Source organism: Tasmannia lanceolata, unplaced genomic scaffold (genome assembly GCF_043159265.1).
Source record: "Tasmannia lanceolata isolate RefF3 unplaced genomic scaffold, GAP_Taslan_0.1 ptg000037l, whole genome shotgun sequence".
NCBI classification, from domain to species: Eukaryota; Viridiplantae; Streptophyta; class Magnoliopsida; order Canellales; family Winteraceae; genus Tasmannia; species Tasmannia lanceolata.
The window spans coordinates 40539708-40555674 of NW_027518714.1; the positions used below are offsets into that span (position 1 = coordinate 40539708).

The 15967-nt window shown below is 38.8% G+C and overlaps 1 protein-coding gene across 3 annotated transcripts in view; it reads left to right on the forward strand.

Moving 5' to 3' along the window:
* Positions 1–15967, forward strand: part of LOC143862321 (sister chromatid cohesion 1 protein 2-like) — a 57332-nt gene that overhangs the window by 12202 nt on the left and 29163 nt on the right. Inside the window, exons 5-13 of one of the 3 annotated variants that reach the window (XM_077373344.1) lie at positions 2429–2499; positions 2580–2902; positions 4429–4540; positions 5967–6103; positions 6199–6464; positions 11843–11944; positions 13377–13410; positions 13545–13566; positions 13668–13800. In XM_077373344.1, coding sequence (XP_077229459.1) covers positions 2429–2499; positions 2580–2902; positions 4429–4540; positions 5967–6103; positions 6199–6464; positions 11843–11944; positions 13377–13410; positions 13545–13566; positions 13668–13800 — 1200 coding nt within the window. The remainder of the gene's footprint in view (positions 1–2428; positions 2500–2579; positions 2903–4428; positions 4541–5966; positions 6104–6198; positions 6465–11842; positions 11945–13376; positions 13411–13544; positions 13567–13667; positions 13801–15967) is intronic. The other 2 variants (XM_077373345.1, XM_077373346.1) reach the window with 2 other exon arrangements.

The following is a 15967-nucleotide window of genomic DNA, read 5'->3' on the forward strand; positions in this document are numbered from 1 at the left end:
AGAGAGAGAGAGATCCTACTCCCTGGAGTAGATAACTTATCTACTCCGTGGACTTAAGATACAGTGGGGGCCACATTTTTTGGGTGATAGCATTCATTTGATGGGCCCTCACATAGATAGGGCATGGAGGCAAAAATGGATGGGTATAAGCCTCCACACATCTGTCCATTTTTTGCCTCCACAAATTGAAGGGTTAGGATGCTTCTATGGAGCTGATATTTTGGGCGTATAAGCCTTCGCACACATGTCCATTTTTTTGCCTCCACAAATTGAAGGGTTAGGATGATTCTATGGAGCTGATTTTTTTGGGCACACCCTATCTATGTGAGGGCCCATCAAATGAATGCTTTAGATCACCCAAACAATGTGGACCCCACTTTATTTTAAGCCCACGGAGTAGATAAGTTATCTACTCAGGGGAGTAGGAACTCTTTTCTTATATATATATATATATATATATATATATATATATATATATATATATAGAAAACAGTTCCTACACATATGTGTAGATAAGTTATATACACAGTAGCTTAAAATACAGTGGGGGCCACATTATATGGGGGATCCAAACCATTCATTTTTAAGCCCTCACATAGATAGGGTGTCCACAAAAAATCAGATCCATAGGATCATCCTAACCATTCGAACTTTGGAGGCAAAAAATGGACTAATTTGTAAAGGTTTAAAGACATCCATTTTACCTCCACAAATCGTAGGGTTGGGATGATCCTATGGATCTGATTTTTTGTAGACACTCTATCTATGTGAGGGCCTTTAAAATGGATGGCTTGGATCACTCTAACAATGTGGGCCCCCACTGTATTTTAAGCTAGTGTGTAGAGAACTCTCTACACATATGTGCAGGAACCGTTTTCTCATATATATATATATATATAGAGGAAACTGTTGGTGAGCTTAAGCTCACCAAACTTATGGTGAGCTAGCTTGCCCAATCACATGGGGGCCCACTTTGTTAGGATGATCCAAAGCATTCATTTGAAAGTCCCTTACATAGATGGGGGGTGTACCAAAAATCAGCTCCATAGGATCATCCTAACCCCTCCATTTGTGGAGGACAAAAATGGACAGACACAAATCTGCCCCATTTTTGTCCTCCACAAATGGAGGGGTTAGGATGATCCTATGGAGCTGATTTTTGGTACACCCCCTATCTATGATAAGGCCTTGCAAATGAATGGTTTGGATCACTCCCCAAAATGTGGGACCCATGTGATTGGGCAAGCTAGCTCACCATAAGTTTGGTGAGCTTAAGCTCACCAACAGTTTCCTCATATGTATATATATATATATATATATATATATATATATATATATATATATATATATATATATATATATAAGAAACCTTTTCCTGATATATATATATACAGACACACATACATATACACATAAGAGAAAAGTGTCTCTAGTCGGTCGACTAGAGAACCTTCTCTTGTCCGCCGACCAAAAACATAGTGGGCCCACATTATTTTGATGATCCAAAGCATTCATTTGATGGGCCCTGACATAGATAGGGCGTGCCCAAAAAATCAGCTCCATAGGATCATCCTAACCCTTCGATTTGTGGAGATTAAAAATGGACAGATTTGTGGAGGTTTATACGTGTCCATTTTAACCTCCACAAATCGAAGGGTTAGGCTGATCCCATGGAGATGATTTTTTGGGCACACCCTATCTTTGTCAGGGCCCATCAAATGAATGCTTTGGATCATCCAAACAACGTGGGCCAGTGTGTTTGTAACCTCCACTGTCCATTTTTAACTTGCAAAATCGAAAGGTTAGAATGATCCTATGGAGATGATTTTTTGGGCACACCCTATCTATGTCAGGGCCCATCAAATGAATGCTTTGGATCATCCAAACAATGTGGGCCCACTGTGTTTTTGGTCGGCGGACTAGAGAAGGTTCTCTAGTCGACGGACTAGACAAACTTCTCTCTCTCTCTCTCTCTCTCTCTCTATATATATATATATATATATATATATATATATATATAAATTTTATTTTAGTAAATAAAAATTATCGAATCCACTGATCTTACTTTTTGGGGTTTGTTGGGGTTTGCCGAATCTTTGTCACCTCGAATCTGTGTCAGATCCCAACACGCGTATCCAAATCCATGCAACACAGTTTTCATGTATCTTCTAGTATCATCATGTCACCGTATTGGACACATTGTCTCAATGTTTGATATGGAATATTTTTTCCATGTGTAACTCAAATTATATTCAAGTTTCTCTCATGATTTGAAAGTTGAAACTTCCCAATACCATCTAGCAGGAGGATCTTTCTTGCTCCTCTTATAGAGTTTAGCTGTCTATTGTTATGCGTACTAACCCTTAGCAGCAGTCACATGCTACACATAATAACTTTCTCAGAAATTCAAGTAAGTATCTATGCACAGATGTGGTATGATCGTGGCGGGAGCACAGTTTATCGCGAATCTAGCTCAACTGGCTTTACACTGGCAGAAGAGTGTGTATATTAAGTCCCATCTTCTTTTCTTTTGTATGATCTCAATAAAGATGCAGTGCTGATAAATATTTTTTTTGCAGAGTTTTTTCACCTTTCCCCATGGATATTGATCTGGAGATTAGTGATTTGCATAACATAAGTGGCCTAGAAGCAAGCATGGAGAAGCTACAAGACAATCAGCCACCTCCTGAAAAATGTCTGGACCATGAAAATTTTTGCGGGGAGGTGGAATCTTTGGACCTCAGTGAACATTCTGATGATCTGGGTAATCATGGAGAGCAGATAAAATTACAGGACATGACCCCTCCGGATATTGGAAAATCTCATGTTCCTACAGGAGGATACCTAGACATTACAATACCTGCTGGCACTCCTGAGAAATCTGACTTCACTTATGCTTCAGGTTGGCAGCTGAAACCTTTTGAAATAGTAATCTAACTACTAATATTGTGGAATAAAATTTTCTTGTGTCAGGGTGCATATATATATATATATATATAGAGAGAGAGAGAGAGAGAGAGAGAGAGAGAGAGAGAGAGAGGAAAGTGAAGCTACACCGCCGGTGTAGCTAACTTAGCTACACCGCCCGCTTAAAATACAATGGGCCCACATTGTTTTGGTGATCCAAACCATTCATTTGATTGGCCCTCACATAGATAGGGTGTCCACCAAAAATCAGCTCCATAGGATCATCCCAACCCTTCAAACTGTGGAGGCAAAAATGGACAAATTTGTGAAGGTTTTTACACGTTCATTTTTGCCTCCACAAATCGTAGGGTTGGGATGATCCTATGGAGCTGATTTTTTCTGGACACCCTATCTATGTGAGGGCCAATCAAATGAATTCTTTGGATCACCAAAACAATGTGGGCCCATTGTATTTTAAGCCGGCGGTGTAGCTTCACTGTCCTCATATATATATATACATATAACAATGCCATGAGTGCCACTCAAAAGTAAGTACATACGTCCGAAACATATAAAATGCAGTTAATCTATTATATATATATATATATATTAGATATAGGGATTTGCTAGGGGCCATTGCAGAAGGCATTTCACGCCTGGATTGTTGCATGTGAGAGCAGCCACATCAGATGAATTAAATGAAAATGCAACAGCCCAGCTGCGAAATGCCTTCTTCGATGGTTGCTAGCATATCCACACCCCCCCCACCCAACGCACACACACACACACACACACAATATTACAGTTTCAGTGTATTTCTAGGTAAAACTGCTATTAAATTGAATGGTTTGCTATTCAAAGCGTACGATTCTCTTATTTCGATATTCCGATTGAATCCCATTTTACCATATTATGAATGAACTCTGTCTTAAAACACACGAACCTTACCATTTGGTCAAAAAATGATGGCATATAATTTTGTAATTGTCAGTGGTTTTAAAGTTAGTTTTTTTTTTTTTTTTGTGCCGGAGGGGGGGGGGGGTTGAAATTGATTTATGTCCAATGTTTGATTAGTTTCGATGCTCCATGTAGTCCATTTCTTTTTCTTCTCTTTTTCCCCATTTTTGAATGTTATCAGTCAATATTTATTTAGATGCTCTATATGGTTCATTACTCCATACAAATTCATTGAATACTAACCAAATTTTGGAATGTTAGAATATGACTAATGTGGGATATCTGACATTTCCATAATTTAGAAGTATTGTTAAAAATTTAAAATTATGTTTTAAAATCCACTCTGGTCTTACTCTTATGAAGAGACCACTATATTGTCTAATTAAAAGAATTGGGATGGAGTACAAGGGGGATGAGACTCATGATGTGTGTATGCCATATATTCCTGTAACCACCACCTCTACTTTCCCTGAATTTATGGTTATTATATATTTTGACTAATTGCAACTAATTGAAGTTATCATATATTTTGACTCCAGTTTGACGACATTTGTTATGATGCAGTGGCTAATATTCCTGAATTTATGGTTATTCCTACTCCGACTATAAAAGAGCAAGAACGGATGCCAAGGAAAAGAAAATGGTCCTTTGATGAGACCACAATATTGTCTAATGAGTAAGTGGTGGTAACATTATAATTATTTTACTCTTCAGTTGTTTTGCAGAGTACTTGTTGTGATCTTGGGTTTTGTATAAATATCAAGGTTTTAAATTTCGGTTTGGGTTCAAGTCGCCATTGAAATGGAAACATTTCAGTTTCGGTTAGAAAATTCTGTAAAAATCCTGTAAAATCACGTAGCCGTATATTAATGATAGAATTTTAAGATGAAACTTCAGGAAATACTTGAATAAGCACGGATACCCACTTAGAAACCATCACATAAGCAATACCATAATAGTTTAATAACATCGAACCCTCAACGACATGCGTTGTCACATTCTGATATCTTGGTATATACCACATTTTGCATGTAATTCACGATATTTTATATGGTGTGTGCGTGAAGTCTGGTATTTTTCAAAAAGTATTGCAGGGCCCACTTCATATGATGATCCAAACCGTTCATCTGCCGGGCCACAATGTAAATAGGCTCTACCCCCATAGATCGTTTCCATAAGATGATCCCACTACTCCGATTTGTAGAGGGACTGCAGATTATATCAATCTCTATAGATCGGAGAGTTAGGAACATCCCATGGAGATGATCCACAGGATACAACCTATTTACATCGTGGCCTGTCAAATGAACCGTTCGGATCATCCTATAAAGTGGGCCCCACCGAATTTTTTGAAAAATAATGGACTTCACGCCCACACAAAATATAAAAACTCATAATTCATATAAAAATGTATACATAATACATACACCACATTGCGCATGCAATTCATATAAATATAATTATGCCAGATATATTGATTAGTATACCCCTAATGTACGTATGACTTGTATTTCTGTATGCGTTTTCGCTTTTGGTATTATTTCTGTGGGGATGGAAAACGGAAACATTTCTGCAATTTCATGCTGGGTTCAGTGGCAATTTAAAACCATGATAAATATTAGAATATAGCAAAATGTAGATTACCTGCAGTATCTCTCTTAGGGTTTTAATCGTAGCTGGAAGTGAAATAAAATGAACTAGCAAGGGAATTACTAAAGAACATATAGGACTTCCCATAACTTCCATAAAAGGTAATCCGCCAACTGAAATATAAGTTAAAGTTCCCTTATATAAAGGAGCAGGAGAAATGCACTAACGAACTGTCTGAAGAACCTTCTTGTTTTTTTTTTTTTTTTTTGTTTAATAATTTGACAATAATGTTAAAGATTTTATAAAGAACGAAAAAACGTACAAAAGGAGAAAAATTGCCCCATTACTAACGCTTCCCTTCATAAGCTGGCTAAAGAGTTCACAATCTCATTAGGAGAGCATTAGCAAAGTTACATTAATGTTAGGTATGACAAACTGTGTTTTCCAACACTAGTCCATTTCATTTGTATCGTAGTACCTGAAATCATGTTATTCTATCTCCTTTTTTACAGGAAATTGAGGCAGGGGTTACATGATGCAAGTGGCTTGGTAAAAAAACGGAGGAAAGCTCCTCATACAGCTCTGGATGCCTGTAAATCCTACAGAATCTCTAATCTATGCCAGATTTTTTCAGAGCCTTTGATTCTTTGTGAGTTGGCGATCATTTATGTTGCAGTTGTTTGATGCTCGTCCCATCTCCAAAGTCGCATAATTAATTTTTGTACTTACAATCCATTTTCCTAGCAGGTAGGTCTTTGCTTCTTAAGGCTCTCTTCACGAATGAACATTTCATTGCACCGGCTTGCACCAATTTAGATGATGCAGGATATGAAATACCTAGTACATCTTCAGATCATCAAGCTCTTATTGATCCTTCGACACCAGTGGCATCTTCAGAGGCTCCCACAACTAGCAAGCCAAAAGAAGTGAGATTTGAACAATCAATTGAAAGTGAGGAGGAGCTATCTGCTCTTGATTTTCTGGATATTGAGCTGAATCTAATAAATGAGGTAAAATATATTTATTCAATTTCTATTGTAAGTCCATACAACTTAAATATGGAGTCGCATTGTCAGTGTTAAGGAATCCAGTGGCATCAATCATGGTCAGAAATTGATTGACGCCAGCTGCCCCTTCTAATCAACAATTCCATACAAATGTAAATAATTTTAAATATCAAATTATTCCCTTGCATAAACTGGGAAATCCCAAAACTTGTAATCTCATACTTCTCTATATATTCAAGCTCTCCCATGAAAAATGGCAGGAGAGACAAATTATTCAATCAACATATGATTTCATGGTATCAGATCCTATAGTTGTGGAATCCTTCTCTTCTTTGCTTCTGCGGTTTTTCACACCAACCAGGTCTTCCCTTCTCATCAACTTATAGATCGAACTTTCTTCATCTCCTTTTCCTCTTGTTTCATTCAACTAGCCACCCGACTTCCCCATACTATCCCACGTGAATCCTATTATCTTTTACTCATTCTACCCTCCCCCTCAATCTCACCTTTAATCTATCCCACAACTATACCTAGCATTACATGGCTCATCTACCTTTAAACTCAAGCACCTCCTCCCTCCGCATGGGGGATGATCCTGTAGCCACATCTCCTCTACTAGTTGCACAATCTCAATAACTCTTTACTCTTCTCAGGCTCCATCATGTGATCGCTCAAGCTTGAGCGCACCAAGTACCTTCTATGAAAATCACGGTTCCTTCTTGTTAGAAGATAAGGATGAGAGGAGAAGAAGAAGAAGAGTGAGGGAGAAGATAGTGAGATTCTCCACTAAGGAGCTCTTCCATGTAATATGATGTATATATAGGCCCAACTAGGGTAACATGAGTACAAAGACTACAATACTCCTTACTAATACATATAATGACTAAACTACCCTCTAACACACTCTTCAACACTCCTCCTCAAGCCGGGATGTATACACTGTGGAACTCTAGCTTGGTACGAAGAAAACTACAATACCCATACAAACACCTACAAAACCCATACAACAAAAAAACAATAAGCAATAATCCCGCACACACAGCCAGGTTGGTATAACACGCCCTCTCAAGCTGGTGTGGTGAATAAATAATGTAATGCATAATAATAAAAGACAACGGCCACCATGAGAGTACAATCGTCAAGATCAACGACCACTAAAAATGAACAGCTCCCCCTAAAGCAGCACTACGGTGGGAGCGATCACAATAGGGCCTCCCCATGAATCAAAGCACGACGAACAAATCCGCATACCAACGAGGAATGGAGGTGCTTCGATAGGAAACAACAACGATCATCGAACAAAATAAGGACACCAAAGGCGCGCACATGAGCAACGATGAAGCACCATGAGAAGATATCCGCTGAACAGAACATCGCCATGAGAAGAACCACCAACTAACCAAGAACGATCAACCAACCAACAAGGCGATATAAAGATCAGCCCATCACAACAACCAACCAACGACAACCACACAACACGTCCCCTGGAAGAAACAACAATAGGGTCGAAAGCAACACTAACGACCGTGTATATAGCCCCAACAACAACAAGGCCGAAAGCAACGCTAACGACATGGCATATAGCCCCAATAACGACAAGGCCGAGAGCAACACTAACAACCGGGCATATAGCCCCAATAACGACGGCTGAGAGCAATGCTAACGACCGGGCATATAGCCCCAACAACGACAAGGCCAAAAGCAATGCTAACGATCGGGCATATAGCCCCAACAAAGTAGATTGCAACGCAAACCACTATAACCACAACAAAGGCGTAACACTACGCAAAGCAACTACACTCACCATGTAGAAGCATCAACAACATCCACCAATAACGGCGATCAATAGATCAAAAGAGGCGATAAAAAATCAGCCCACCACCACAACCATCATCAACCAACCAACTAACAGACCACAACCAACAAACACCAACCAAACACTAGCCAATCACCAACAACAAGCCAACCAACTCAACTAATGACGATCACAAACCAACCACAAACACAACCAACCAACAATGAACACACACGAACAACAAACCAAACAACTAACCACACCACAACCAACCCCCCAAAACCAACCAACCAACCCTTGTCCACCAACAAACCAACAACCAAACAACAAACTAAAAGACTACCAACAAAGACAACACCACGACAACAAGAAGGCAACACCAAAACCACAAAACAATAACAAGACCACACCAAGACAACACTAAGAAAAGATAACTACAACAACTACATACTAACACAACTACATGATAACACTCCCCCTCAAGTTGAAGGCCAAATGCCTTCAACTTGCAACGAGAAAAAAAAACTTTCAAGGCACGTCACCTCTCTTAGACATTTTATTAAACACTTAGTGTGCACCTTTGACATCAATATAAGACATGGAAAACTATGAAAAGAACAAGACAACAAAACAAGGATGCAACACACTCCATCCATGGAACTACATGAGGGCTACACCACTTCCGCTCAAGTTGAGGCTGAAGGCCTTCAACTTGCAATGAAAACACGACCTTCAACACACAATATCCCTCGTGGACATTTTAACAGACACTTGGCGTGCACCTTTGAGATCAACACAAACGACTTAAGAAACAACGGATATAGAGGGATAGAACAAGAATTGGGATGGAGTACAAGGGGGATGAGACTCAAAATATGAAAAAAAGAAAGGATTTAAATTATAAAGAAAGAAATGATGGGGAACTAGAATGACCCCAACAAGAGGGGATTGATAAAAAACCAAAACAAAAAGATAGATTGGAGTGGGCGGCTAGAGTTAGGTTTGAGGAAAAAATCCACAAAGAAAGGGGTTCATCTAGTCTCGTCGCATCTGCAGATGGTGTGATTGGGGTGTCCCGTCTCGCGTCTTGTCTCGTCGCGTCTTCAGGATCATTCTCTCATTTACGGCAACAGAGAGAGAAACACAAGAGAGAGAGAGAGATGGGAGAACTCTTCTTCTTTTCCTTTCCCTTAGGATCTTAGCTTTGATATCATGTTAGAAGATAAGGATGAGAGGAGAAGAAGAAGAGTGAGGGAGAAGATGGTGAGATTCTCCACTAAGAAGCTCTCCCATGTAATATGATGCATATATAGGCCCAACTAGGGCAACATGAGTACAAAGACTACAATACTCCTCACTAATACATATAATGACTAAACTACCCTCTAACACACTCTTCAACACTTCCAATCCTTAGGGTTCATTATCTCCTTGGATTTGTCATCAGGGACTCCATCATTTTTTTGAACAGTTCATTGGAGACTCCATTAGAGACTCTTATCATTTTTTTGAACAGTTCATTGGAGACTCCATTAGCCCCCTGATACTACTACCATTAGGGGTGCAACTTGGGTCGGGTCGGGTTGGGATTTTGCTAAAAAATGCATTGGAATTAACCCAAACCCAACCCAATTTTAAGGTAAAACCTCAACCTGAATTCCAAAAAATCAACCCAATTTGCACCCCTAACTACCATCTTCTTGTGATGGTGCTACTCTTTCTTTTCTTTTCTTTTTTTTTGGGGGGGGGGCGCGGCGCGCGTAGGTAAGTCGGGTATGGTACTCCTGCTGTCAACCCTGTATATCACACATGGGTTCATCAGGATCAATTGATCATCAACTGGATTATATCATCTCTCTCTGGAGCATGGTTTTAAATTTCGGCCGAAATATTTCGTTTCGGCCGTGACCGAAACGAAATTTACATGAAGTCGTTTCTTTACAAGATTTCAACGAAAATTTCACCGAAATTTCGCCGAAATGTCACTGAAATTTCAGTTGAAATTTTGGTTTTAGCCTTTTTTATAAAATTTCCACCGAAATTTTAAATAGATCTACCGAAATTTTAAAAAAGTCCACGAAATGTTATAATTCCCACTGAAATTTATGAAATATTCACCAAAATAGCCAAAATTTCCACCGAAATTTTAGACATTTCGGTCACAATGAAAAAAAAAACGAAATCATAATCATATTTTTACATGATTTCGGCCCGAAACCGAAATTTAAAACCTTGCTCTGGAGGACCATTATGACATGTAGTCGGCCTCTCGTCTTCATAAGCAGTTTGGTAAACATTGGCAAGGTTTTAAATTTTGGTTTCGGAATGCGTTGAAATTTCAGCCAAAATTTCGAAATTTCATTGAAATCTATTGAAATCAATTTACTTTATATTTTATCCCGTACAAAATTTCAGTAATTTCAGCTGAAATTTTGGGATAATATTAAATAATAATTAAAACACAGCTTTTTTTGGAGTTATCCCTTAAATTTCCGCCCGAAATTTTGGGGAAAACAAAATTTCGATCGAAATTTGTTAACTTTTCGATTTAACCCAATTTCGATTTCGGTCAATTTCGATTTCAGTCTCGACTGAAACCCGAAATTTCGGACTTCGGTCAAAATTTAAAACCTTGGACATTGGAAACGCTCTACGCGCCCTCTCAAATTCATATCATACATCTCTGTCGTCAACTCAACACCTTTTAAAGAACACTTGCTCTGAGTGACCATCTTCACAATGCTAAATCTCTGGTTGATAACCTTGCATTTTGTAGTTATCTCATTGCTGAGCCCGATTTAGTTGTTAGCATCCTCGTCGGGCTTAGAGAAGAATATAAAACGTTGGTAATCACCCTCAATGCCGGATTTGAATCACTTCCTCTTGATGACCTCCATGGCATTCTCTACAACCATGATGTGTGCAACTGCATGCAAATGCAATTAATGACTCTCTCTGACATTGCCTTGCTAGAAGAAAAGTGTGCGTCTATTATGGCCACTCAAATCGGTGCTGCCCATCCGGATATCACCCTTGATCTGAACTTGAGGTCGAGTTCTTTTCAAGAAGGGGTGTATGATGCAAGTGCATCTTGAAGGATCATGAAGATCAATGGCCAATATTGTCAGATCTTTGATTGGGCTATCCATGACCTCATATCATCAATCCGACGATCCATATCGTCAATCAATCCCGACATAATGTTGGATCATGTTTTTTAGAGGTAGATCACCCTGAGATCATAATTATCAGATAACGTCCAAATCAACGGCACACATTGATTACTATGCTTCAAGAGTCCTAAATTAGTTTATTTTCTTTATTCGTTATTTTTTGTATTTTTAGTTTGCCAAATTTTAGAGATTGACTTGGACAAAATTAAGATTGAGTTGGAAAAAGTGTTTTTAGGATTTGTAGGAATTGTAGAGAGATTTTAGGGAAGTTAGAGATATTTTACTCTTTTGATTTCTATCGTCTAGTAGTAGGATTCCTTTGCAAAGTCTATAAATAGACTTCATTGTAACTAGTTTTTTACATCTTTTGATTAATAAAATCTATAATTTTGGTCTCTCGATTTGTCCTTCAGAATTGTCCCGCCATTGAAGTCTCGCTGGTCGCCGGAAAATCAAGCCACCCGCTACTTATTTTGGCCGGGTTTCGAAGGAGCTGCTTATCACCATTGATGGAGGTAAGCCTCCTTTCTCCGTGTTTTGTTTGATCTCAAAACCAGCCCTTTTCCCTTTGTTTCTAGTGAAATCAGTCCCTAAAATCCCTCCCTTTTTGTCGTCTAACCAGCTACCCCTTTAAACTCAGCCCGTCTGTCTTTCGCATTAAAATTCAGCCACCCTAAATTGCCTAATGCAACCCTTTCCGTTAGACGCCACCTACAACTATCTCTCCCTTAAAATTTCAATCGATTAACAGTCCCTTAAATACCATACCTATTCTATTTACTCCATCAACACCTCACAGCCCATCTATTGAGCCTTTATTTTCAATAGCTCATAGCCCCATTAAATAGATTGCATCTTCTCTTGAAACCCCATAACGATACCCTTTAACCGATTACACTTTCACCTCCTATTATTTCTTGAACCCACCTTTCTTGATTCATTAACTACCAACACGCAAATTCTTTAAAAACACCAAGATTCCCTTCGTCAAAACCGGCCCCTTCTTGCCCATACTCAATTCACCCGTCTTTAATTTCGTAAATACTTTATTCTTGAAAACAATTCAAGAACTCCCTTCTTTCTTTCTTTAACAACCTTCAACCACTGTCAACCCACGAACCACCTTTTACCTTCAACCAAATATCCCTTCGGATTCCCTCTAGAACAACCTACCCTTCAATTAATAATTTCCATTAGTTTCATTTACCTGTTAATCCCTTTGAAGTGTCTCTTTCTACCCTTTAGTAGCCATTTTCCTTAGCATTTCTTTCCCTTGACCCCTAAAACTTCTGCTGTCCCTATCTGCCCCTGCGTCAGAAAGCTATGTAATGGATGTCCTTAACATGACCGAGATGGTCATTCATGAAATGGAAATTAGTTACCTAATCTGAGGCCCTCCCTAACTGTTCCCTCTTTAGTATGATTCTGTCCTGTAAACTGGCTTCATGCTGCATGTGTTGAAACACTAAATTTAGAATCCAGTCTTCAATGGGACCCTCAATCACCAAGGACACCTTTTGCCTTTGTTCTCCTACCTAATCAGCTTTAGAGAATCGACCTCTATCACATATTGACCTGGGAATTGGGTTATAAGAACTCTAATGGCGAAGGCTATGCCTTCATAAATTCATTTATGCTCTAAGGACCACAGTATGCTTATCTCACCCTTCCTATGTAGTCTCTAATCACTCCGCCAATGCCGCCGGTCCAATGTTACCTAAAAGGCAGAGTAAATTAACTAAGCGTGGAAAAGATTAGCAACTTATATCTTTTCAAAGATACTTAAGTTTTTATTGTGAGAAAGTCTGATGATAGACAGAACAATATATAAATTTTATATTCATCCTTGCTTATTAGCAAAGATATATAAATATCTATCTTCTTCCCTACTCCTTCATGATTAGGCTAATTTTTCTGATAGTACCAAAACATTGTTTCTCTATGCAGGAGGTTAGTTCTAATGAAGGCTCTCACGACCAAAGTAAGTCCTACCAGCTTTTATTTTTTTCTGCCTTTCTTTTTCGGGGGTCCACGTTTATTAATTTTTGTTGTGTTAGAATGGTTGGTTTTTTTTTTCCATGAAATATTCTCATCTAGTCTCATATTGTATCTCAGATAGATGGTCGACTAGAACCAGGTAAGGTGGATGGAGCTTCTTCTGGTTTTTCTGTTTAATGATGGGTCCAAATTCTTCTCATTATGCTCATAGTCATCTCCCACGGGACTGTGAATTTGCAGGGCAGTGGCAAACTATCTGCATAACAACTTCATAGGTGGGAAGGAACAAAAACAGAAGGGAATGCTAAGTTTGACCAGAGTTCTGGAAGGGAATACCAGAACAAAATGTGCTAGGCTGTTCTACGAAACACTGGTATGCTTGCTCACTGTCTCACCATCAATAAATGTTTGTGACTGGAAATTTTTGAAATTCTTATTATAGCGTAGTTGGTATTCAGATTAACTGCTAAAGTGGGTTTCTAATTAAAGTCATGCATGTTTCAGAACTTCTCTACTTAAATAGGGAGAATTATAAGTCTAGAATTACTTGGGAAAACTACAATCTAAAGAGATATAGGGTATGTTGAAGCTTGAAAGACTTGGCCTTTTCACAGATTCACTTGTATTGGAGCTTCTTTAATTGTATGGAATGCATCTTGACACAGGAATTGAAAGAAGACGCTAGTTATGTTTTATGTTGGTAATATTTACTCATTATTTATGCATTTGATATGTCTCATGATATATGCAATTGATATATTTCAACATGTTTGCAGTCTGACATGTAATCTTGTTGGGAAAATTTTGTGAAACAAATATAGAACCCATGGAATTACATAAGTTGTGAAAATTGTTGATTTTCTCAACTGTTAATAAGTGAAAAATAATCAGGTCAAGTGGTAGGCAGTGGCTACTTCCTGTGTATTCGGTGAGTATGGTATTTGGCAAGGTTGTAAATTTTAGTTTCAGTGTCGGTTTCGGTCGGAACAGAAACGGAAACATTTCGGTTTCAGTGGAAATCTTGTAAAATCACGGAAACATATGGAAACATATACAAATGATGAAATTTTTTAATCATTAAAAAAACATATGCAAATGATGAAATTTTAAGATGGAACTTTGGGAAACGCTAGAATAATAAAAAATACATACTTAGAAACCATCACAAAAGCAACAAAACCTTCCATAATGGCTTAATCACATCAAACATCAAGTGACATGTGTTCTTGCGCATGGGTAGAACAATAAAGTCAATAGAAGTATAAGAAAATACAATGACCAATCTTCCCTGACGCAGCCCGGAGCCTACGAGGATGGCCAAGATTCTTTGGTCTCTGCACTCCGTAGTCTAACCAAAAACTCTTTTTTTTTGAAAGGGCAAATAGATAATATAATAAGAAACGGACAAAAGTCCCAAGAAAATACAAGATAAAAATAAACATAAACTGTACAGTGATAAAAAAAACCGGAATCTCAAGCGGGGAGATAGTCAAACTGTTCTAATCTCTCCCTATAGACTCCATCTTTGGCTCGAACCTCCGTCTCATTTGCATTCGAGATCCCAATGGGACCTAAGAATGCCCATACAACCCTCCCTTGATCATCTCTTAATACCCCTCCAATACCAAATGGTCCAGGATTCCCCATACTAGATGCATCAAAGTTAAATTTCAAAAACCATGTGCAAGTGGTTCCCATACTTGATCCACCTTCGGACTTCCCCTATCTCCATTGCATATCATCAGCCAACCATGCCACAAATCAAAGGCTAATACAAAAGCAAAGCTGGGGGTGAGTCTCACCTAGGAGATGATGAGCGCAACAGCTTCGTTGAAAAGGAAAGAGGGCCTCCTGGAGTATCCTTTGAAGACCCTAGCATTTCTTTCCTTCTAGCACCCATATTATAGCTAGAAAGGAAATACTCCACAGAATTTCACCCTTACCTTTCCATAGACACCACTCCCAATGTTCAAATAGTTCTGATAGCTTTGCCCGAAAAACCCATGGTACACCAAATCTAGATACCAACATGTTCCATACCTCTCTTGCTACCTTGCAATGCAGGAGTAAGTGATCCACAGATTCCCCCTCCTCTATGCAAAGGGCGCAGTGATAAACAATTATAATATTCCTCTTTCGTAGGAAATCCACTGCCTGAATTCTCTCCATAATAGCCGTCCATGCAAAGGCTTGCACCTTGGGTGGTGCTTGTATGCTCCATACCTTGGCTACTTTGAAAGATACAGCATGAGGCACTAGGTGATGATTGAAGGATTTAATAGAGAAGTCCATCCCGAGTCCCAGATCCAAATTCTTTTATCCGAGCTAGAACGATTGATGTAGATCTTTTCCAATAAAACCAACAACCTGTTCATTAACTCAAGCTCTATGTCAAAAAAGTCCCTTCTAAACATCAGTGCCTAAACCACCCCATTCTCACTGCGAGTAAAGCAATCCCTGACCACAACATCTTTAGGTGTTGCAACCACAAACAAATCTGGAAATATATCCGACAACGGTCTAGAGTCACACCATGGATC